The 24,359-nt window shown below is 39.9% G+C and overlaps 1 protein-coding gene and 1 long non-coding RNA gene across 17 annotated transcripts in view; one reads left to right on the top strand and one right to left on the bottom strand.

The window, feature by feature from the left end:
* Nucleotides 1–485: 485 nt before the first annotated feature.
* LOC148125470 (uncharacterized) lies at nucleotides 486–1,370 on the bottom strand. Its single transcript, XR_015744155.1, has 2 exons — nucleotides 895–1,370; nucleotides 486–796 (listed from the first exon to the last, which is right to left on the bottom strand). It is a non-coding gene; the product is annotated as an uncharacterized LOC148125470 (long non-coding RNA).
* A 6,899-nt stretch (nucleotides 1,371–8,269) lies between these two features.
* PROM1 (prominin 1) overlaps nucleotides 8,270–24,359 on the top strand; it is a 78,108-nt gene continuing 62,018 nt past the window's right edge. For 2 of the 16 annotated variants that reach the window (XM_087936457.1, XM_087936463.1), the window contains exons 1-3: nucleotides 8,270–9,097; nucleotides 14,416–14,515; nucleotides 15,387–15,724. In XM_087936457.1, the coding sequence (XP_087792583.1) occupies nucleotides 15,502–15,724 (223 nt within the window). In that variant the 5' untranslated portion in view covers nucleotides 8,270–9,097; nucleotides 14,416–14,515; nucleotides 15,387–15,501. Of the gene's footprint in view, nucleotides 9,098–13,432; nucleotides 13,585–14,415; nucleotides 14,516–15,386; nucleotides 15,725–24,359 lie in introns of those variants that run through there. The other 14 variants (XM_087936462.1, XM_087936469.1, XM_087936468.1 and 11 more) reach the window with 12 other exon arrangements.

A 24,359-nucleotide genomic window follows, 5' to 3' on the forward strand; every position in this document is an offset into this window, starting at 1 on the left:
TAACCCAGTCTAGTTCGAATGTATACATACCCATGTACATGGCGGAAAAAAAAGAATCCTGAGAGTTTACAAGACAGCATGGGGAACAAACCTTTTACAGAATCTAGTACTCCTACAAATACTTTGAAACCTCTTCGCAGAGGGGAGCAACAGAAACAGACCATGAAGTGGGTGTGTGGGGTCTGTAACAATGCTTTGAGCTCTAAGGACATAGTGCTTATGAGCAGTATTCTGGATAACGGGAAGTAAGCTTCCTACTCTTTACTTCCTAATCTCACCTGTCCATACTGCTCTTTTATTCGAGGCACTGCTACCACCCAATCAAACAGTGATACAGTTTATTAAAATGTTCTTAATCATGCCTCTGTAAAAAAGTGTCCAGGACAGAAGGAGAAGGGTGTGCTGTCCTCAACGGATGCAGGAAATGCAAATGTTGGTTTGCACACCTCATTAAAGATAATTAAAGTCAGATAAAATTCTCTAGATGTGTGAATGACCTCAATCAAGTTTCGTACAGATATTTAACAAAAGGGGGGAGAATGTTAGGCTTGATGGCACCCCCCCCCAAAGAAGAGGTCTGGGAGTGACCATTTCCCAGCCAACACAACTGTAACTAATCACTGGGAAGAGGAGAACCAATGAATCTCAACTGCTGGAGCTGATTCCAAAAGAATACTGGGTTTGACAGTATGCATTAGCTGCATCTTGGTTCCACCATAAATCATCAAGTATAGACTTGTCTCAAGGCTCTCTCCTGGACTGAAAAGTGACTAAAATGGATCTAGATATCTGTGTCCTCAACTCCTCTGTAACTACAGTCCAACATTCTCTGAAATTGAAGGGTCGGATTATTCTTGTCTAAGATTGTCGGCTCTGGAGAGGCGTTGAGGGGACATATGAAGAACTGAAGATAGGTGTGGCAAAGACCAGCAAACTGGTAAATAGACAGGTTCCTTGGGACTTCTCCAGATAAGGAGAAGATGAGAGATCATTCGCCTGTTAACCAGACAGCTCTTCCTCACAAGACCACAGGACTATTTTCTACAATTTTGAGCATTGGCATGATGATTAGCCATCTTATTTTGCAAACATGGCTGAGAGTTTTAAAGGACACTAAATTCACAAACTCTTGGACAAATCAATATCACTTGCCATGAAAATAAATTCAGAATGGAGTTCAGTTTTTTTTTTAAATGCTAAAAATATAGAATACAGCTCACAAGAGCATTTATGAATCAACTTTGGGCAAATGAAATAACCCATGTCAATTAAACCACTGCAACCACTTTAAAAAGTAAGGTTGGATTCTATCCATTTTGTTTAAATTGAGTAAAGTTTGCTTTTGATTAAATAAAGATCAGAATTCAAATAAATTTATTTGCCTAACTGAAAATTTATTTATTATTATTATTATTATTATTATTATTATTATTATTATTATTATTATTATTTCACAAAAATGACAGTATACACAGTAAACGAGATAACTGCTGGGTTTTGTATCACAAATCACTAGTCGAACACTTCCCAAGTGTTTAGGACTGCATGATGTATCGGTGGATTATGCGAGCAGATCCCAGTAAGTAGCCTTCTGCAGCTGGCCAATGGTGATCTTGTCAGCGCCAATTGTTTTTAAGTGCTTGCCTAGGTCTTTAGGCACAGCACCCAGTGTGCTGAGTACCACTGGAGTACCACCACCTGCACTGGTTTATGCCAGAGTTTCTGCAGTTTGATTCTCAAGTCCTGATATCTGATGACTTTTTCAAGTTGTTTCTCATTGATTCTGCTGTCACCAGGTATGGCAATGTCAATGATCCACACTCTTTTCTTCTCCACAATCATGATATCCGGGGTGTTGTGTTCCAAAACTTTGTCAGTCTGTATTCGGAAGTCCCCCAGCAGTTTTGCATGCTTATTTTCAACCACTTTTTCAGGCTTATGATCCCACCAGTTCTTTGCTACAGGCAGATGGTAGTTGTGACACAAGTTCCAGTGGACCATCTGAGCAACTGTGTTGTGATGTTGTTACAACACAGTCACTCAGATGGTCCACTGGTTGTAACATCACATCATCATCACCATCATTATCATCATTATTAGTCTTTTATTCAAGTCTGCTTTTGGTCTAGAGTGCTTATGTTTTAATCTTTGGTAGATTTTGAAAGTTCTGCTACTTATCATGCACCTCAACTGTAGTATTAGATATTAAGTAAGGTTTGGTTGTACTTTAATGTAATGTTAGACCATTGTTCAGTGGTTCAAATATGAGCCTCAGAGTGTGTATTCTCTTTTAAAATCTAGATTGAAGACTTTTAATTTCTTTTCCCCCAAAAAATCTCAGTCTTTTTGCTACAGAAAGGAAGGTACAAAAATTGGTTAAATAGGTTTAACAAATCACGAACTTGCATATGAATATACAGTAGGCCAACATTAAAGGAAAAAAGAATGACATTACCATAGGTGTATACTACAGGCCACACAAAGACGCAGAGGAAAAAGGCAAACTGTCAGCTTGGAAGCCATTTTTCTTTGCCTGGCAATTTGGGAGGGGGACTTCAAGGACTGGTGAAAGATTAGCCACAACAACATTCCTTTCTCAGAAAATCAAGGACATGTTACCCTACACCTGGAGGGAAGTGACTGGGGGTAGTCTCCAGCTGGACCAAAATAATGATTGGACCATGTGATGGATGGTTGGGTGCAGCAGTTGGATTTTGGGTTTTCTTTGGGCTAGGGAAAACCCAGAATTCTCAGATTTGGAATTCTCAAATTCAAATTCTCAGATTCTCAGATGTGCCAATACGACATCTCTAATAAAGTGGATCTTTGGGAAGATTATATTCTCGGAGACTCTTTCTTGGAGGTTGTTACTTGGAATGCTGACACAAAACTTTTGTAATCACTTAACCCAATATAAGTAGGAAGCACCAAAACAGCAATGGGGGACTTTAACTACTTTGACATCAACTAGGAACCAATCTCTGCATAAGTGGGAGATCAAACAGATTCTTGACTTCACCCAAAAGGTGGAGGAAGCAACTGGAAGGATGTAGCTGCTTCCTATATTCCTACCAACAGAGAAGCAGTGATAGAGGGGATTGAAACTGTAGGAACTTCAGGTGGGAGTGACCATGTCATATTAGAATTCAGATATAACATACAAGCAACAGAACATAAACCAATGTTGTAGACCAGAAGTCCTTACACACACACCCTGGTCTGCGGCATGCCAGAAACTGGGCCATGCAAACAAGTGAAATAGGATGCAGACACCTGTGGGATGCAGGCAGCATACAAAACCATGCTCCCTCTGATCCATCGAAAAACCTCTCTCCATGGAACTGGTCCATGATGCCTAACAGTGAGTAAAGAAATGGAGGACTCCTTGATCTATATCAAAATGGATAAACCTGCATCATACTTAAGATTCCAAAATATACTGGAAACTAAAGATGAGGACTTGGCACTAGTGATGGCAGAAATTTTGGGCAAAGCACTAGACAGAGATAAGGAGGAAATGTTAAAGGAAATGGACAACAGATACAGGATTAGTACAAGCTATGCAAGAAAAAACAAACTTCCAAAAGAGGTCCATATCCATTTTACAAGGAGGAAAGTTTGAGACATAATATATGACATATCCAGAGAAGAAGCAATGGTATACCAAAGAAAGGAGATCCAGATTCTCAAACAAATCCTGAGAAGAGTAAGGAAGCAGAGAAGGGACTATAAATTTTTGGCTACACAGTTGAACAAGCGAGATATTCTATTCTATTGGCTGATTCCAGAAGGAATGCTGGTTACTGGGAAGAAAGGAAGATCAAAATAGACACTCTGGAAAAAGCACAAGAATTGTATGAGCAACCGGCTGGCTCGGAGGATCAAAGCAGCAAAGAAGATCTAGACTCAAAATCTCAAGAAGAAGAACAAGACCAACAAAAAAAAAAGACGAAGAAGAAGAAGTAAAAAAACAACAACTAATCAGCAACATCAGGAAAGAGGAGACCCTAAACCAATGAACAGAACACAAAGGGAAATAAGAGCGATCAGGAGACAAAACACTAGATACAATTAGGATTATAGAAAAAGAGGTGAAACTTTTATCTGTTAACATAAATGGCTTAAACTCAATGACAAAAAGAAAAAGGATTTTGGCAAAGTTAATAAAACAAAATGCAGATATTACATGTCTAGAGGAAACACACATCCTAAAAACAGATGAAAAATATTTAGATTACCCCAAATTAGGGACACTGTTTACAGCTGCGGCAGACCATGAAAAAAAAGAAAGGAATAGCTGTTTACATCAAAGAAGAGAGAAAGGGAAACTTAATATTTGCAGACCCCAAAGGAAGAATTCTGGCAATAGAAATACAGATAAATTTTTTAAAAAATTATTAGTGGTAATTTATGCCCCCAATGACAAAAATAATTTTATAAAGCCCTATATGATAAAATTATTGAATTGGAAAGGAAAAAATTTGCATCATAAGAGATGATAATGCTATAGCAGACTATCAAAAAGACTACAAGGGGGGAAATAAGAAAAGAGGGAAAAAGAGAACTACCTAAAATATGTGTAGAAATGATCAAAGAATTAAATTTAATAGATATATGGAAAAAACTAAATCCAGAAAAGAGACAATTTACCTTCTATTCAAATCCCCATCAGTCATGGTCATGTATTGACATGGCTTGGATGAGCGGAGAGTTAGCAGAAGAAGTGGCAGATGTAGAAATTTTATCGAACTTTTGGGCAGATCACAACCCACTCAGAATTAGTTGGAAAGGTAGAAAAAAATCAAGGAACAGATGGACTCTAGACTCTCAATTATTAAAAGATGAGGAATTTATTAAGAAACTCAAGGAAGAACTAAATTTCTTTTTTTAAAGAAAATAATGATCAATATACACTATCCAAAACTTATGGGATACTATGAAAGTTGTTATATGGGGAATTATAATATCCTATGTTGCAAAAAAATAAAATAAAGAAAAATATACCCAACAGAACAATCTACACCAAACAATTAAGAAATTAGAGACTAAATTACAGAATACCCCACAAAATGCTCAACAACAAGAACAATTGATTCTTTACAAACACAAACTTAGCTGAACAGGAAGAATTAGTTAGAAATTTGAAGGCAACCAAGCAAATATATTTCAAACAAGCAAACAAGCCAGGAAAATGGCTGTCTTACAAGCTTAAAAAAGAGAAAGAAAAGAATCATCTACTAATTACAGGATGAAAATGGAGATTATCAACACACAATAGAGAAGGAAAAAGAGATTGCACATAAATATTTTGAGAATCTGTACAAGAAAGAAAGAGTAGATGTGGATCAGATTAAGGGAGTATCTAAGAGAAAAAAGAACTTGAGAAATAAAAGATGAACTGAAAGAAACCTTGATTAAAGACATAACTATGACAGAACTAAATCAAGCAATTCGATCCCAGAAAAGTAACAAAATGCCAGGACCTGATTCCTATTCGGGATCTTCCAAAAAATATGTAAAGAGTACAAAATATTTACTATTACACATATAACTGCTGCCAGGATTGCCTTTGCTCAATGTTGGAAACAGCTATGCATACTCTCAGAGAAACTTGTTATACAAAATTATTGTATACAAAAAGTTATGAACTGCGAGAAATGGATAATTTAACGTTGAGCTTAAAAGACAAAGAGACATTGATATTTTATAAAGTGTGGGAACAATGGTATAACTAGATAGAACGGAGATAGATTAAAGATAAATAGTTACTAACCATAAGTAATAGATAAAATAAGAATTTAATTATGCATAACTTAATATCTGTAAATAACGCACAAATTATTGTCATAAGAGAATCACTACAAATTGCTGTTGTTGAGTGATACATTTTTTGTTTTTAATGTAATAAAAGTTTACTAAGGTGTATTTAAAAAATAATAATAATTGCAACATTGTGGTGCCCTTTAAAAAAACAATTGCAGAAAAAACCCTTGCAAACCCATGGTAGCAGTACTTTTTTAAAAAAACTTGCCCTGCACAGTGCCATAGCCAAACTGCCATTTGGCATTTAGTCTGAAGCTAAGGGGCAGAGGAAATGGTGGCGATGAGGGGGTCAAAATGGGATGCACCTCACTTAGTGCTGATGCTGCTGTTGTGCTGCTGTTGTTCTGCTGTCTGACAGACTGCTTGCTTGCTTCCCATCTGGCACAGCTCAAGGCAAGGAGGCAACAGTAGCAGATGTCAAAATAGGAAGCCCCTGCCTGCCACTGCCCCATCTCCCACTGCAGCCAAATTGCTGGTTCGGCATTCAGGCTGGAGCCTACCTACCACCCTGACAACCCTGCTCGCTTGCCCACCCACCCTCTATCCAGCACCACTCCCATCACTGCCACCCTCTGACAACCCACTTGCTCACTCACTCACTCACCCAACTCTCCATCTGTCGCCCGCAGCAAGTTATCCCCGCAGTGAATTTCTGATGTTGAGATATCCTGCAAAGAAATGATTGCAGCAGTAGCACTTAGACTTGTATACTGATTCAGAGTGCTTTACAACTTTTTCTAAGCAGTTTACAGAGTCAACATATTGCCCCTAACAATCTGGGTCCTCATTTTACCGACCTCAGAAGGATGGAAGGCTGAGTCAACCTTGAGCCGGTGAGACCAGAATTGTCAAACTGCTGGCAGCCAGTGATCAGCAGAAGTAGCCTGCAGTACTGCATTCTAACCACTGCACCACCGCAGCAGTTGGCAGAGGGGACTTGGCGGTGGCAAGGTTGCCCCCAGTTGGCCGCGTTGAGCTAGCAACATCGAGTCATCCCATTCCACATGCGACCATAACCCTTAACTATACATATGTTTGGAAATTGAGAATGAGTTCAATTCCATTCAAGGTTTGGTGTTAACCTTCCACTGTTCAGTCTTGTAGCATAACCTTCATCTCATTCATATAGATGTGAGGCAGGCAGAAATCATCCTTAGCTGCAGCAGTATTATGGCAGACTTTTCCTTCTTATTTTAACAAGGCAAGACATCATCAGGGCATGTTAAGATCATTTAAGTCCTTTCCCACCCTGTTATTCTATATTTTGCAATGTTCTGCTAGTAAATACCTTGAAAGACCAAAAGCTTTCACTTTTGCAGCTTATATTGCACAGGATTCCACTCAGAGTTAAAAAATTAACTCCTGCTATTTTATAGATGAATTTATCTGCATGATATAAATTCAGTTCTGTCCAGTGTCCATATCTGAAATGTTCAAAGATATTTTAACAAAGAAAATATGTTAAATTTATGTGGAGAAACCTTTACATATTTGATATATTTTCTATATTTGTAAAAATATAGAAAAGGCTGCAAACGAAAAGGCCCCAGAAGAAATGGAGATATTTTCACATTCTTTAATACCTGGTTAAGCCATCAATACTCTAGCTTTATCAGATTTTTTTCCCCTATAGTTCAAAAGATCTTTTCATATACGTAAATAGTGTGTGTATGTGGGGTGGGTGTTGCTTGTTGCAAAGAAACCACCACCTTCAGCTGTCTCCTTTTCAAGGGCTACCATTTTTCAGCGATTTTGTGAAGGCACGCTCCAAATTTCAACCATCCCAGGAGCTCAGAGCAGTAGTGAGATTCAAATTTTGTTACTACCGGTTCTGTGGGCGTGACTTGGTGGGCATGGCAGGGGAAGGATACTGTAAAATCTCCAGTCAGAGGTCAGAACCTGCTGAATACCACCTTTGGCTCAGAGGTTGTGAATCACTCGCTGTTCTGCCTTCATTCTCCAGTATTTCTGTGCTCCAGGAGCTGCTGGAAAACGCTTTTGTCCTATCTTGAAGAGTTTGCAGAAGCTCTTCTCTACATTTGGGACTGATTTCCTTTGGCGACTTTCTTCACTTCCAGGAAACAAATGACTTTTGACTCCTTTATCTGCCAAGTCGGGCATAGACGGAGGTTAGGAGCAGCAAAAATACTGCTTCTCCTATTAAGGTGTGTGTGTGTGTGTGTGTGTGTGTGTGTGTGTGTGTGTGTGTGTGTTTAAATAGAGCCAAGGGAAGAGGACCCCCTGTGTTTCCAGCCTGCTCACTGGGGTGTGTAGTGTATGTGAGACCAACAGCATCTCACCAAGTTAATCAGGGCTTCACACTCGGCACTACCCCTGCTTTGCGCGCCAGAGGAGCATCCTCCTTTTGCAAGCTGGGTTCGCCCACATCTCCGCCTCCGGCCGCACCTTGGGAACCTCCGCGCTCGCCTGAGCTCCCCTGAACCGCAGCCCAGCCGCTCAGCCGCCGCGGGGCAGAGCCTGGGTTGGTCCTCATGCCGTGGGGCAGAGCCCATATGCTCTTCGCCCCCACTGCCCCAGTCCCCCGGGACCGGCTTGGGCCGCCCGACCGGCTCCTCCCGGTTGCTGTGCGAACGACGGTGGCATTGGCGTCGGAATCTCGGAGCGGGTCGCCAAACTGAATCCCGCGGTCCCGACCAAGCCGGCACCGGGTTGACAGGTGTAACCTCGCCCGGCCCTACCCAACCCCGCTTTTCCCAGGCGCGCTCACCGCGGGGCGGGCAGGCGCGCACTAAGGAATCGGCCGCGGACGAGCGGCGGGCGCGCGGCTGAGCTGCCGCCCAGTTGTTGCTGCGCGCGGAGAGGAGCCGAGCGGTGCCGGGGGTGGGGGGTGGGTCATCGGTGGGTAAGTGCCAAGGGGGGGGGGGGGCTTCGGCCCGGCTCCCGGAATAGATGCGCTGAAGTTCTGCGGAAGAAAGGATCCCGGCGCGGTGGGCGTGCTCGGAGCTGCCGCTGCCCGGGGGTGCTCCGCTGGGTTACTCGCGAGGAAGCGCGGGCTTTTCCGGGAAACGTCCAAGACTCTTCGAGGGAGCCCGCGGGCGCTGGATTGCAAAGCCGCTCACCGGGGAGAGTGCGGATCCTAATTCGGCGGGGCGTTTCTCCAGGGCAGCTGAGAACTGGGAAAGCCGGGCGAGGAAATACAGCTCCGACACCCGGCCATCTCGCCTTGGGGGAAAGGCTTTTTGGCTTGACCAGTCCCGCCGGAGTGCGTGAGGGCTTGGCTCTGAAAAAAGGACAGGACCTTTTAAACAAAAAGGTGAGAGGACGCGAGTTTTGCGCGCACGCATCCCGACGATTTACGTCCTGTAAAATTGTGTGGATTCAGATGAGCATGAATTCCATGATTAGAAATATCTGATTTGTTTCCTTGGTCACCTTTCAAGGGAGAGCTGCGTTCCCAGGAGACATTTAACTTAATTATACAATTAACCCTCAATTCTTATGCATTGAGCCATAGAGTTAGCAAAGGGGTTGGATTTGCAAAAACTACTCTCCCTCAAGAAAACCCGAGTTAGCACTAATCAGCTTACTGCGACTATGCAAGTGGGCCTCCAGTTCTGTCACTGACCTGGGTAGGCTCAACCTGTGAATGTAACTGGTATTGAGATATAAATGCTCCTGTTTGCACAACTGCAGTCAAATTTGTATATAGAATTATTGTATTACAGAACAGTGTGAGTTGTGGATGGTTAGGTGTGAGACTGGAAATACCCCTCCTTCTCAATCCAGTTTACTTCACAGGATTGTCAAGAAAACAAGTCTAGTTGTATGGTCTGGACTCTGGAATGAGTTTGAGGCAGCAACTTCTGAAGAAGTGGACAGAGTTCTCTGTGCCCCTCAGTCTGGCCACTGGTTTGTTGCACCTAGGATTGTTCCTGGATTGTTAGATGTCCAGAGAGGAGATCCATAGTTGGGTCCATGCAGTGGATCGGACAGTGTCTCCAACCTTCCCTTTTTAGAGAAAGTTGTCCAGGGGAATCTTGACCGCTTTTAGCCAAGTTTCAGGCCAGAATTCAATATGCAAACAGCCCTGGTCATGCTTGTTAATTAATGGCCTATAGTAGACCAGGGATGAAAGTTGTGCAAACAACATTGCATTTCTGGATCAAATACAGGACTATAACAATGGGTTTTGCCAGGGACCTGTAGCCAGCTCTCCCCTCCTTAAAATAAGCAATTTCATCATTCACACAGCATATTTGTGTAAAGTAGCCTGCCGAAGTTTCTCCCTGCATTCACACTGGAGAGACTTTAGCTCAAAACATGATGAGAAGTTTGTAACTCTTCATTTTCACCAAAAATGGCTGATTTTTAGGGTGGTTATTTGCCATATCTTCACTTTATGAAAATGGTTTTACTAAATCCCTGTTTCAGGGATACCTGATTGTTAATATGAACTGCTTCAAACTTAAATCACAGAGAAGCTATCCAGTATGTAGAATGACTACCAGATCTGTTGCAATATCAACAGGATAGTGGGCATGGAGTCATTGTTGAAGCCGCATCCATTTTGTGTACATTCAGGAGCTTGATCACAATGCTGTGCCCGCCATCTTACAGATTCTGACCATCTCCTTTGCCCCATATCCCTGATTAAGTGCTGTATTAACAGAGCATATATGTGCATTCAGTATAGCTAGTCCTCAACTTACAACCTCAATTGAATCTAAAATTTATGTTGTTAGGGAAACATTTGTTAAAGGGTTTTGCCCTGTTTTATGACTTTTCTTGCCACAATTAAGTGAACCACTGCAGCTGTTAATGTAGTAACATGGTTGTTAAGTGAATCTGGTTTCCTCAGTAACTTCGCTTGTCAAAAGTTGCAAAAAGGAATCACGTGACCTTGGGATAAGTAGTGATCATAAACATGAACCAGTTGCCAAGCATCTCAATTTTTATCATGTGACTACAGGGATGCTGCAATATTGTAAGTGTAAAAATGGTCATAAGTCCCTTTTTAAAGCAGCATTGTAACTTTGAACGGTCACTAAATGAACTATTGTAAGTCATAGACTACATATATATCACTGTCTCAAGCTTAAAGGAACCATTTTTGTATAAAATGAAGCTTATGTGCTGAACCAATCGCTGATCAATATTCATATTACAAGACCAAATGGATTGGTGGTGATGATGGTGTCTGTTATTCCTAATAAAAACGACACCATTGGGGGGGAATTACATCATGATGCAGATTATCACAAATGATATCAATAATGCTGTCGGAATGTAGTTTGTTGCTTGTGAATTCTGTTGTATAGGGATTCATATTTGGAATGAACTAATAATAAATAGTTTTATTAAGTTTTTACTTTTATCTTCTTTTTAGTTTGGAATCTGGGATCGGCAGGATAACAGTTGTCTAGTTTTGCCTTGACTAGTCCAAGAAGGCAAAGATTTTCTGATTGGAAAAAAAACCCATCTTCATAGTTTCTTTCTTTGCTATATACCAAATCTCAAATCAGAACCTTCAAGATCTAACAACCTGAAACTTTTCAAAGTTCTCTAATCTTTTTACCATACCAAACAACAATATCATAAACCTAAACATCTAAATTTAGACCTGTTCTTTCTTTAGCATCCTGTCAAAGCTTATATTTAATTCTTGGTTTTTTGTTTTGTCAAATAAATTTAGTTATATCTTTCTGTCACTGTTTAAAAAAAATCTTTAATATCGGTATAGTCTGAAATAAAAATAAATAAAAATAATTATGTTAAAATATAGAGGGAGATAAAGTTGGATTTAAATAGATGGGAAAAACTAGATTTGTCATTGATGGGAAGAATTTCACGAATTAAGATGAATCAGAAGGTGAATAGCACTTTGAAGAAATGCAATGTCTGGCATAAATAATATCTGGAAGAGTAAAGACATCAGGGTCACAACCAAACACAGATTAGTTAACTCAGTATTTTTTCCAAATGCTACTTATGGCTGTGAAACCTGGACTCTGAAAAATGTACATAGGAGAAGGATGGATGCCTTTAAAATATGGTGCTGGAATGACTATTATGCATGGACTGCAAAAATAACAAAGAAGTTGTAGAGATGAACCTCACCAAAAATATCACTTGAAGCCAAGATCATTAAACAGAGGCTATAATACAGCTGCCTCACTCAAAAAGTCAGTCATAACCCTGATGATGATAATTACCTGGAATGTTGTTTTATAGTTTCCCTCTTTGCAATTCACTGGCTGTGTTTGGATCATGCACCCTAATCTCTACATTACACAACCAACTTTGGCTTCAAAATGTCTGTAAAACCCTTCCACCAGGTGTTAGCTTATAATATACATTGCCATGGTTTGTGGTGCTATATATTCTAGAAGAACTGAGTTAGTTGAATAAACCAAAATAACTATGGTGAAGTTGGTGACATGACAGTAAGGGTGATTTCTGGTTAACTTCAGAAGGAGCTAAGCAACTCTGCTTTACTCTGTCCTTGGCTGCTAATGCCAATTTCTTGAACATGAAGCAGAAAAATTAACTAGCCCTGGCATTTATTATTTTTATTCTTTCCTAAAATATACCTCCTGATTGCAGAGTTTCTATTGAGGTCTCTGTTTAATGGTGTTTAGGAATGACAGGATAGCAATGTTCCAGTATTTGAGGGGCTACCACAAAGAAGAGATTATTCTCCAAAGTGCCAGAGGGCAGGACAAGAAATAATGGTTGGAAACTAGTCAAAGAGAGAAGCAACCTGGAATTAAGAAGAAACTTCCTAACAGTGAGGGACAATTAACCAGTGGAACAACTTGCCTCCAGAAATTGTGGGCGGTCTATCACTGGAGGTCTTTAAGAAGAGATGGTATAGGTTCTCCTGTTTGAGCAGGGGGCTGGACTAGAAGATCTCAAAGGCCCCTTCCAGCTCTATTGTATTCTAATGCTTTAAAAATATATGATTGAGTAATTGGCTGATGAATAATTTTCAATCTCATTTTTGCATGATTGTTTTTCTGAGTAGCCAAATTTTCTCAGGGTATAAAATCATGTTATGTTTTGCAATTAAAATACAAAATGCTTGTTCCAGAGCTTAGTTCATCATTGCTCCATTTCTTACTATACACCAGTGTTTCTTGACTATTGCAGCTTTAAGATGGGTGGACCTCAACTCTGAGAACTCCTAGTCACCAGAGCTGATGGAGAATTCTTGAAGTCCACACCTCTTCAGGTTGCAACGGTTGAGAAGCATTGTTTCCTACTATTGGTGTGGGTGAGAGTACGACATTCTGGGTGCTTAGGAGCTATTGAAATCCCTGGAGTTGAGCAGACAAATCTGAAAGGATGCAGTTATGGAATGAATGACCTTGGTGTAAATACCAAACATAGTTGTTACTCTGGACAGGACTTAACCGAAGCGGGAAGATAGGATTTCCAAATTTCCAGATTTCCAAACCGATGGCAAATGATAGCTTACTTTATTTTTAAAGTTTGTGTGCCTCTCTAGTGTCTTAGGAACTATGCATAATCCTTTGACCTTTTCAGGGAATGCCTTAATGTCGATTAATAATTTTTTGTTTCTTTTTGCACGGTGTTGTTCAAGGGAAGCTTTTATGAATAATAACTGATTTTATTCCGATTAGTCTTGATGTGTTAGTAACTGAGTATAATGCAAACCAGTTTTCAGTGCAAACTATTCTTCTGGAGTTGATTTAAGGGTCACCATTCTTCCCTTATCTGTAAAGGAAGCCCTTGATCACAACTGAGGCTAGAATTTCCATTGCTAAGCAAGACAGTTAAGTGAGTAGCCCAGATTTTACTATCTTTTTGCCATGTTTGTTATGTGAATAACTGCAGTTGTTAAGTGGATTATGTGGTTGTTAAACTAATCCAGTTTCCACTATTGACTTTGCATGTTTCATTCAAGCCAGCTGAGAACATCTCAAATGGCATGATCCCAGGATGTTGCAACCATCATAAATACATGCTAATTGCTAAGTGCCTGAATTTTGATCATGTGACTAGGGATGCTGTGATGCTTGTAAGTCACTTTTTTCAGTGCTGTTGTAACTTTGAATGTACACTAAACAAATGTAAGTCGAGGATCACCTGTACTCCTATTTTAATTGGCTAATTATGAGGCATTTCATAATGTAAACATCATCAGTTTTCAGTTTTAAGACCATCATTTTTGGATGTCCTTATGTGCATTCTTCTAAAGAGGGTTTCCAACAAAAAACTGATTGCTTAACTGGGAAACAGCAAAGTCATACAGCAAACCATTTAAAAACTATGTAAAACCAATTTCATTAATGCAAATTAAAATAGTATTAAAATGCTCTGATATTAAAACTTCTACTTAAAACTGTTCAAACTCAGGAATTAACAATCCCACATTTCCACAATACGCTATGTTAAATATATAGTCTTACTACAATCATCTTCAATTAGGAATATGTGAAATGTACCAGGGGGACAAAATGATTTTATCTTCTAAATACTGATAAAATGTTAGGCCGTAACACAATGAAGTTAGTATTCATTTGTATACTGAAAAGCAGAAAGCACTTACAAACCTTTAGCTTCTTTTGGCTAAGATCAAGTATATATATGCTCTCCTTGTTTTGACAGGTTTCATTTTGATTAATCAGTCTGGAGCAAACGGACATGACTGAAACATCTTTTCAGAGGAAATGTTACCAGCTTGACTGTTAGTAACTCCAAAAGTAAGGTCAGCAGATATTATTTGCTTAAATTTTGAATTTGACAAATCATTGTTGAAATAATCTGAGAACATTTATCAACATGTTCCATTTTAAGGTGTAGCCCAATTGTGTGATGCAATAAAATATGTATTTGTGTATAAGATTTATCACTTGCTACATATCAGCAAATGTCAGTGGTCTGAAACCCTTCTCTGGATTTGGAAGTTAAGTAGGGTCAACCCTGGTTGATATTTGAATGGGAGACTGAGAAGAAGTTGAAAACCTATTCCAGAAGAAGGTGATGCCACATCACTGCATCAATTGCCTCCAGAAGCCTATGATTGGGTTGGTTGCCATGAAAACTACATCATCCTATTCTTGAAGTTACCAAGTTTGACTTGAAAGAGACTTTACCACAGTTTGGAAATTCTGCTGAGAAATCCACAATCCATTGCATTGATTTTTCAGATGCATTGTTGTGCAGCATGGAGACGTAGGGGAAAAAAAAGACACAGATTTTTATTTATTTATTAAATTTTTATCCCACCTTTATTACTTTAATTGCCATTATCCTGTTAAAATGGTAAATGTATCTGTAAATGTAGATCCAAAGGTTAATGATTGATTAATCCCAGACCCCATTTTTAATGATGAAAAAATGTTAACAGTGGGACGCTTATTCTAAATTTTAGTTTGGTACGAGAACCCAGTGATGGTTCCTTCTTTCCTTTGTAATAAAAGGACTTAAGTAATGGGCACATATCTTTTCCAATATGCTTCCTCCTAAGATACCAAGATAATTTAAATTTCATAGGATATTATATTTATTATGGGATGGGGATTTCCAGGAATGAGATAATACTTGTTAAACATCTCTTTTCTCTTTTTATTAATCAGATTCCTATGAAGAGCTCAGAGAAAAGCATTTTGAAGTATATGCCCAGCAAAGCTCATCTCATCTCAAGGGTGTTATTCACCTCCCTTCTGCCTCTGTCTATGAATTTGGTCAGCCATGGCTAGAGAAGTTTATTTATTGCTTCTTTTATTGTTCTGTGGGAGAACAATTTCTGAACGGCAGCCTTTGCCTCAAATGCCTTCTGAAACTCTAGATTTTGGGTATGTTCCTCACAAGATATACAACACCAACGCTTACTATGAGCCTGGAACAATAGGGATTTTGTTCCACATTGTCCACGCTTTCCTCTGCATAGTTCAGCCCAATTATTTCCCTCAAGGTAGGTATATATTAAATATTAATTTGGCTTTGAAAAATACAAGGAGGTGCTATCTGAGATGGCAGTTTTGCAAAGTAGTTTTATGTTTTGAGAAAAACTCACTGTGCCAAACCAACAGAAGAGCAGAATGATTTTCTTGTGAATAGTTTTGGGCTTATATGTGTGTATATGTGTTTTGCTAAATCACCAGAAAGAATGGTGGAAAAGGGTTTAGAAGAAGAAGCCATCAGGCACTTTCCCCCAGAACAAAACCTGTGTTTTGAGGCAAGGTGGTTATGCATCAAAAGTTAATTTTTTCCTCTTTGAGAGATCTGATTTCTGAATAATCTTACTCTTTGATTATTTATTTGTTAAATTTATTTGCCACCTCTCACCATGGGGCTTCTCTAGGTGGCTCTATTATTTTTGTCTTACCAGGTAGAATAATAATTGGGGATGGCAGAACATCCCCAAAGTGAAGAATTTGGAAATGTCATATGGATGAAATGGGGGATATCATTTCTCTCCATAGATATTTATAGGGGACACAGAGAATAGCCTTGAAGGTCAGGAGAAAGAGTCACTACCAAGTTAGTGATCAAATAAGCGAGGCTTGTATACCTATCCATTTCTTAAAGTGGATATTCAATACTGAATAGGCCATATTGTGTATTCATGGCTGTTCCCATCTTGTGATCAAAAATTCCTGGCTATGTATTAATTGATGCTAAAGTAGTTATATCAACAGTTTCTGTCATTCTACACTGAAAGAGAGATTATCAATTTGGCATTAGTTTAATCACTTAAGACAGGCCATATCTCTGTGAGTTGCTTAAGAACTGCATTGACAATATTATTAGTTACTTTTTTAAAGTAGTCGTTGTATTGTTATACAATTTTTAACAGGACACAACCTTTATTAAAAGAATTAATTGCCTGGCAATGAGAAGCTAACAAGAGCATCTAGAAATAGGGTTGAGCGGTGAAATATGCATTAGAACACAAACTGCACCTTTACATAATTTTAAGAGAAATCAGGACATTGGTAAAATCATATAAAGGTGAATTTGCACTGGGGCATCCCACAGAAAGGTATGAAAAAAATCAAGATGGTGGCTGTGAATGCATGATCTTTATCTACCCCTTTTTTGCAAGTGTCATCATTCTGACCCACTGTTGATTAGTTGCAGGTGAGCGCACCAAAGTAGATATTGATTTTACACCAACTGAAAACATGGACAGGTGGAATTGTGGTATCCAGGGAAAAATGTAAAGGAGATTTTTTACAGCCAATGATACAAAGAATCCCATCCTTTCCCCTTTCTCTCCCAGAAAAGCTTTTCTTTTTGATATCCATTTTGATATTTTTCAAAAGCCTTATAATAAATAAATAAAAAGCCCTGGCATAGGTCTGTTTCTTTATACAGAGAGATGAAGTTCTTTATGTATAAATCAAGTTTCTTCTTGTTTCTATGTGTCTAATTCAGAGAATTTTTAGTTTACAATTTGGCTCATCAACTTTGTTATTATTTTACTTTTGTTTATCCATTTAAGCCTAAAACAATGCAAATAAAGTTTTAAATATTTGTGTAGCAGCTTTCTAAACTCTCCTGTGTCTTGAGCAGCAGATTTCTTAAGTTTCCTATGTCTCAGTAACTTGTAGTGTTAGAAATAAGGGCAGAATAGTAAATAATACCAGGAGTTGTATACCTGCTCAAAAAAACCTTAGATATTTCCTTGGTGCTAAAAAGACCAGAACAGAAACTAGGCAGACTCTCTGGAAAAGACATTTTAAAATTTGGGAGGGTCTCCAGAGCAGCTGGGTTTATAATAGGGTAGGTAGATAGTCTTAATATCCATCAGGGCTTGGAGGTCTGTGATGGAGGTCTGGAGGTCTTTGGGTCAATGTTGTTTTGGAAAAACAGATTTTTATTAGTGGTCTTGTTTCATTGGATGGATAGGCAGCCATACAACTTTGAGAAATACATAAATGCATAAATTACTGTATCAGGACTTTTAAAATTCAGGTACCAGGATCCAGAGATTGTCTCAGAAAAAGATAAGGTCAATAAGGTATTTTCTTACATGTTGATCTCCCTAAACCATCTGTATTTCATAGCTACTAAGTTGCTTCTCCCCATCTGCTTGTCTGCTTGGTACATTTTGGGGGTCTCAAAACATCATTTGTGTCAGCTTTGGAACCATATTGAGATCCAGTGCTCCCACGCTCCACAATTGAGCCTTGGAAAATGGGAGGGGGGAATTCATTGGAGTATATCTAATTAGACATAATAAAATTCTTTAGTTGATTCAAGGTCAAGTAGTGTTGCGCATAGTGAAAAGGAAGTCTTACTTTGGGATGGATGGTGATTGGGCCATATGATGTGGTGATGGGTATAGGAGATGGATTTGTAGTCTTTACTTATTGCAAGGAAGCCCGGAACTTCATATTCGGGATTACACAAATGTGCCAGTTGCTATCCAAATAAAAGGAACTTTTGAGAGATGTCTGTCTCGGAGTTACTGGTTGGAATGGAGGTTTGTTGGAATGCTGACATTATCCTGAGTCTCTAAACAAACTCCAGCACCCCAAAAGGGGTGCTGGGCCCCAGCACTGACTCAAAAAATGGAGCAGTGCGAAGGCTTAGTGAAGATGAAAGAAAGGGAGGAAGCTACAGAAGGGGCTATGGGACCGGACACCAGAGAACTAATTGAGACCCCCTGCCCTCATTCTAAAGAATTTTTGCAAGTGATGGAAGCTGCAGAGAAAAGGCAAAGGCTAGGTACCCGGCCCAAGGGAACGGATTCATGGAGGAGCTGCCTGAACACCTTTCCTATTCTAGCCCTCTGAGGACGGCCCATGAGACAGAGTGGAGAAGTGTGTGTGTGTGTGGGGGGGGTGTGTTAAGGGCATTGGAATCAGACAACTCCCAAGACTGGAACCTGTTGCCTTCATCCTGAAGCCAGTCATTGGCAGGGATCCCAGAGCAATTCTAGCAACTTAAGGTGGAAAGTTATGTCTCACAGCCACAGCCTCTCCAGCCAAGCTGGGTCCTAACGCAGCTCACGTTCACTTTCCCTAGTCCAAGACTTAACAGTGGAACCAGCATGCATCAGTCAAAGGTGGCCTAAGGATCGGCCCAGCACGGCAAGGCCAAGCAGAAAGGATGGGACAGAAGATGCAGCCGACATTGGGCACGTCACAACCCCCAATTTCTCCCCCTGCACAGCCAGCAAGGTTACCCCCTGTAGAGAGTATTCCTCCAGGATGGGGATTCTATCCTGGTCAGGGGTGGATCCAATGCCAGTGGATGCCAGCACCAGTTACACCACCTAGTTCGGGAGCACCCTGGGCCCAAAGAGCAGTAGCAATCCCTCCTGGGCAAGGGGATCAGTGCAGGCAGCAGGCTGCGGCCACCACCACCCTTTCCCAGCATGGAGAAGAATTCAGCAGATAGCACCTATTCTGCAGGTTCCAATCCAGCCACTCCTCGGAGCAACCCTGAAGGGCCCCTTCCTTCAGCATGCCCAACTGCTCGTCAAATCCCACCTCAGCCGCCCCTTGGGATACCACTGCAGGGGGCTTTCCTGCAGCCAGCTCAACACATTCCAGCTCAGCTCACAGTTGCTATGGTGATCCCCCCTCCGAGACCAGACCAAGTGGCTTACAAAGCAACTTTTGATGGACGGCATGAAAACTTCCCTTACTTTCTTACCCGGATCTGGTCACATAAATATTTGGAAACCACTATGCAACAGATCGTGACCTAGTTTCCGCAATTACAGATGGGATGAATGAGGGGGATGTTTCTCATTGGGTAGTTCAATTATACTATGAGGATGCCCCAGAACTACAAAATGCCGATGGATTTGTTGAGCTGCTCAGGGCCAGGTTTGAAAACCCTCATAGAATAGGGGAGAGTGAAGACTTTGTATGGGATTTTAGAAGGGTCTCAAGCAACCTCATAAACTGGCCTGACAGAATACTTCTGCACTATTTTAAGAACACTATTGAACCAAAAGTCAAAAAAAAAGCATGCAGCATCAGAGGAATACCAGAGAAACTACAAGATTGGTATGCCATGTCCCTTAAGCTGGACAGGGAAATCAACCCACACTGAAAACCCCCTTCTGAGGGCCCTCCTAGGAGAACTTTGGCCAGATGGCCTCTGACTAAACCTGAAGCTGCTCCTACCCAACTCACAAGGATTATAAAGTGCTGTTGATGTGACCAGGCTGGTCATAGGGCACCTGCACCTGTTCCACAACCGAGGCCTAGTACGGCTGCCAGGGACTGAAGAATTCCACGAAAGCCTCCAGACACTAGCCGGTTTGCTAGACACACTGTAGAGGGTCTCCTCCCCACAGAAGAGAATGAGGAATCTCCGGCCAAAGAAATCCCCGAAAAGGTAGATGAAGAAGAATACCCCCATGGTGAGTGCTGCCATTCCCCGCTTTACAGTTAAAGTGAAGTTGGTGGTGCCTGAGATAGAGGAAGCAGGGGAAGACAAACTGACAACTGAGTTGAAAGAAGCACTTTTAACCAATCCATGGTTTGTGGAACATCAACCCGATTTGACAATGAATGAAGTATTGGCTTGGAAAGGAACCAAGATTTATGTACCCACCTGAGACTGATGGTACTGAAACATAGCCATGACTCAGGGTTGAGGGGACAGGGTTTTTTAAAAAACGTTTTACACATCTCTTCAAGTGAACAGTGTGATTCCAGGTTACAACATTTATACACAGTCATAATTATATTTCCAACTTTCTTATCTAATTTCATAGAGGACTTTGGAGATCACACCCTTCCAACTGGATTGGTAACCTGGGTTACACCATGGAATGTCCTTCTGGTTCCCTCCCCCTTCTTTATGGCAACTTGAAAGGAGTCTAGGAATGCTTTACGAGTTGACAGAATCCATATCTGACTGGAGGGAGGGAATTCTATTGCCTTAACTTTAACTGTATTGCTTGAGAGAATTCAGATTCTACTTTGATTGTCCCGCTTTCACTTCTGCTCAATAAAAGGTTCCTTTTGAAATAACCAGGTTCAAGAGTTTTCACTTTCTTGAGTTAGGAGGCAAAGCAGAGCCTTACAGTAATAGTCATTTCATAATGTTCCAGACATTGGTTGGAGGCACAAATGAAGGTAATGAAAAGTGCAATATCATCAGTGACCACTAGAAATTTGGGCAAGGATAAATACCTGTGGACCAGGCAGCCTTCTAGACTATAAGGCCAAAATTCAACAGTGATTGCCAAATTTCAGGTCTCTCTGGGTGCAAATCATCTTATCTAGCTACGAGAACGCAGTGCAAAAGAAACAGACTGTCAAGGTGAACAAAATGCTAGGAAGAAAGAAAAAAATGAAGGCTCTTTTAATGTATCTCCTATTGCAAAAATAAATAAATAAAATACAACTGTCTTACAATGTTCTCTAAATTTACAGGCTAATTAGATTTTTCAGTAATTGCAGTTGCCCTAGAGCAGGCAACCAAACTTGGTTGATCACCTCAGTCAGATGAAGGATCTAGAGTATCTGTTTTTTGGGCTCTTTTAAAAAGGAAACATGCTGATCATTCTGAGGAAAAGAACTCTAAGATATTAGAAAGTGGATCAGGTCAGCCATGAGAGAACACCTTGGCTGAACTCTTTTCTTAATCTGTTACAAATCCTCACCAGATGGTGACCTGGAAGACAAGCTCAAGTGAGTCATAATAAGGCAGGTTAATGAGGATGTAAACATTTAAGTAGAGTTAGGCATGTTTTGTGGAGAATGCAGATAATTTTTCAGGAGTTTTTGTTCCATCTGTTCTTTAAAATTAAGGGGGAAGCATTTATCTTGCTTATTTCGGTGCCTTTAGCAATAAAATGGGGAAATGCTAAGGATCGTTTGGCTACCCAGGAAAGTCAAATATTCATTTGAAGACAGAGTTTTCCCTCTGTCTAATCCTTATGTCTGAAAGCCATCACTACAAAATTAAGATATTTCAAGGACATTAATGGCTAATCAGCTTCAAGTAGCTATTATCTAATTTGCTTGATGCAACAGACATATCGGCATTCTCAAAATGCATTCATTTTCACAAAATGAAAATCGTTGAAAATTCTCAGGATGCAGAAAAACTATCATGGCAAGGAGAAGAACACTATCTGAGCTTTCTCTTTATATATCAGTTTTCCATATTTGAGATATTCTTGGAAAGAAACATGTTAGAATCATGCGAGTTACATGTGCCACCTGTCTCCATTCAAATACCTTTAGACAGCTTTTTTGTATTCAGGAATGTTCAGGTATTGTGCATTTGTAAATCAGGAAGGGGGACCTTTGGGGGCTGGTGATTTCTACTGGAAATTTTAAGACTGTTGTGTGCTTTATTCTTGTTTATTCACAAAATGGATGCCGTGATGGGCACTTTAAATCCCAAGACATATATTGAGTGAAAGGAAAATTGTTGGTTTCTCTCTGAGCTTGGTTGTTTTCATTACCAGATTAGGTGATATCATAATTGGTAATTAAACATCTGGAGAAAAACAAATTCAGAGAACACCAGTAGTTCCACCCTGAGCTACATATATTCTTTACTGGAAAGAAATCTGACCTAGCTGCTCCTTGTCTCTATCATTCTCAAATTGTTTTTTTGCCACAGGTTGTAATGTTGTATGTCTTTCTGTTTTACTTTTGTGTATTATAGGTTGATGGAGTCACACCCAATCAAAGAATTCGTTCTTTATAAAGATGCTTGCCAACTTTATTATCCAAGAATGTTTTGGTGGCTGCCAAGGACCACAGCCATTCATTGGGGACATGCTACAGCTTTGCTTTGCAACAAACTTGTTCCCCTCCTTGCCAAATAAAATGACTAGGTTATAATAAATTATATACTGTGATAGATAGATAGATAGATAGATAGATAGATAGTCAGACAGAGAGAGATTAGATATAGATAGATACAGATATAGATATAGAAGTGTGTGTGTCTGTCTGTGTCGGTCGGTCGGTCTGTGTCTACCAAGATGAGTTAACAGTGTAAAAGAGGCATTTTGCCTTCAGGCTGAATGATTGTTGCATCAGTTAATTTTTATATTTAATTTTTAAATATATTGTGCAGCTTTGTTTAATTTAGGATAGTTGCCACAAACATCTAGATCATAGTGTGCTTTATTTTGATGTGAAATGTTTTGGTTTGACCTGCTTCTAATGCAAAAGGTTTGAGCAGATTGTTTTCTAGCTAAAAACAACTAAATATCCTATTCAAGGTCAAAGGAGGCAATGAGAAATAAACAAATATTTCATCTGCAGTCAGTACATCCAAGGGTTAGAAATTGATGGAGCTTAGTATTTCCAAAAAGTAAAGTGTGAAGAGCTGTTGAATTATATGGTGGCACCTGGAAAGATAATAATCAAAAATTTGATAAAAGCTTTTATTGGTATTAGTGACAAGAAAAAAATAACCTATTTGTTATGCCTTTGAACATGACAGCCAGATCCTATTCCTTTTTGAGGTATGGTAAGATTTGATAAATGTGATTTTAAAAGTGCCTGCTTCTTTATACTCATGATCTTTATCAAAAAACAATCGATGGTTTGAATTAGAAATATCTATAATTAATGCTTTATAATAACAAAGATCTTGGAATTGATGAAAACCTGACAGGGAATTTTTTGTAATCTGTAAAGCCATTTTGTGCTGTGTTTTTAAATAATTAATGAGAGAGAGAAACAGCCAATTTCACAAGTGGTTCAAAACAACATCTCACAATCTCCTGATTTATTGTTAAATGCCCTGTTTTCTCTCTCTAGAACAGGGGTGTCAAAAACTCAAGTTCATTGAGGACTGCATCAGGGTTGTGTTTGACCTTGGGCGTGGGTGGGTGGGGGTGACCAGGATGGGGGCGGCCAGTTTGACATCACTCATGCCAGGGGCACCTGTGGTGGCCTGGGCAGGGGCCATGTAGAATTGGTTGCAATGATTACCATTAATTTTGTAGATTACATTGTTTCTTTCATCCTTCTGTATCTTTTCTTTGGTTCTGGATAATTTCTGGCAGTCATGCAACGTCTCAAATCCATAGCTCTACCCACCATCCAAACAAAACTTTGGACACCCTATGTCGATGACACCTTCGTCATCATCGAACACTCCCAAATTGAAGAAGCATACTACCTACTCAATAATGTATTCCCTGGGGTCAAATTCACACGTGAAGACAACAGAAGCCCATTCCTCAACATCAACATAAGGAAACTAGATATGGAGAACTGGAAATCTGCCTCCACTGCACACACAGATCAGATCCTCAGCTTCTCAAGCAACTCCCTACCACACACAAAATAAACTATATCCAGACCCTCTTCAGAAGGGCCAGGACACTCTGCAGCACCACACTAAGAAAAGCAGAAGAGAAATGGCTGCTTGATGTCTTTCTCCATAACGGCAATCGAAAAAACTTCATTCTGACACACAGCACCCAAATCATCACACAGCCAACCACCATGTAAAAACTAACTTTACAATAGTCAAAAGGGGTGTCAAAAATGACAGCCAGAATCTCCAACCCCTAGGAATAGCAATAGCCCACAAACCCATAACCACATTGCCAGGAATTATCCAGAACCAAAGACAAGATACAGAAGGATGAAAGAAAC

Source organism: Pseudonaja textilis, chromosome 6, assembly GCF_049901715.1.
Source record: "Pseudonaja textilis isolate UNSWEBS1 chromosome 6, rPseTex1.2, whole genome shotgun sequence".
In the NCBI taxonomy this organism is placed as follows: domain Eukaryota; kingdom Metazoa; phylum Chordata; class Lepidosauria; order Squamata; family Elapidae; genus Pseudonaja; species Pseudonaja textilis.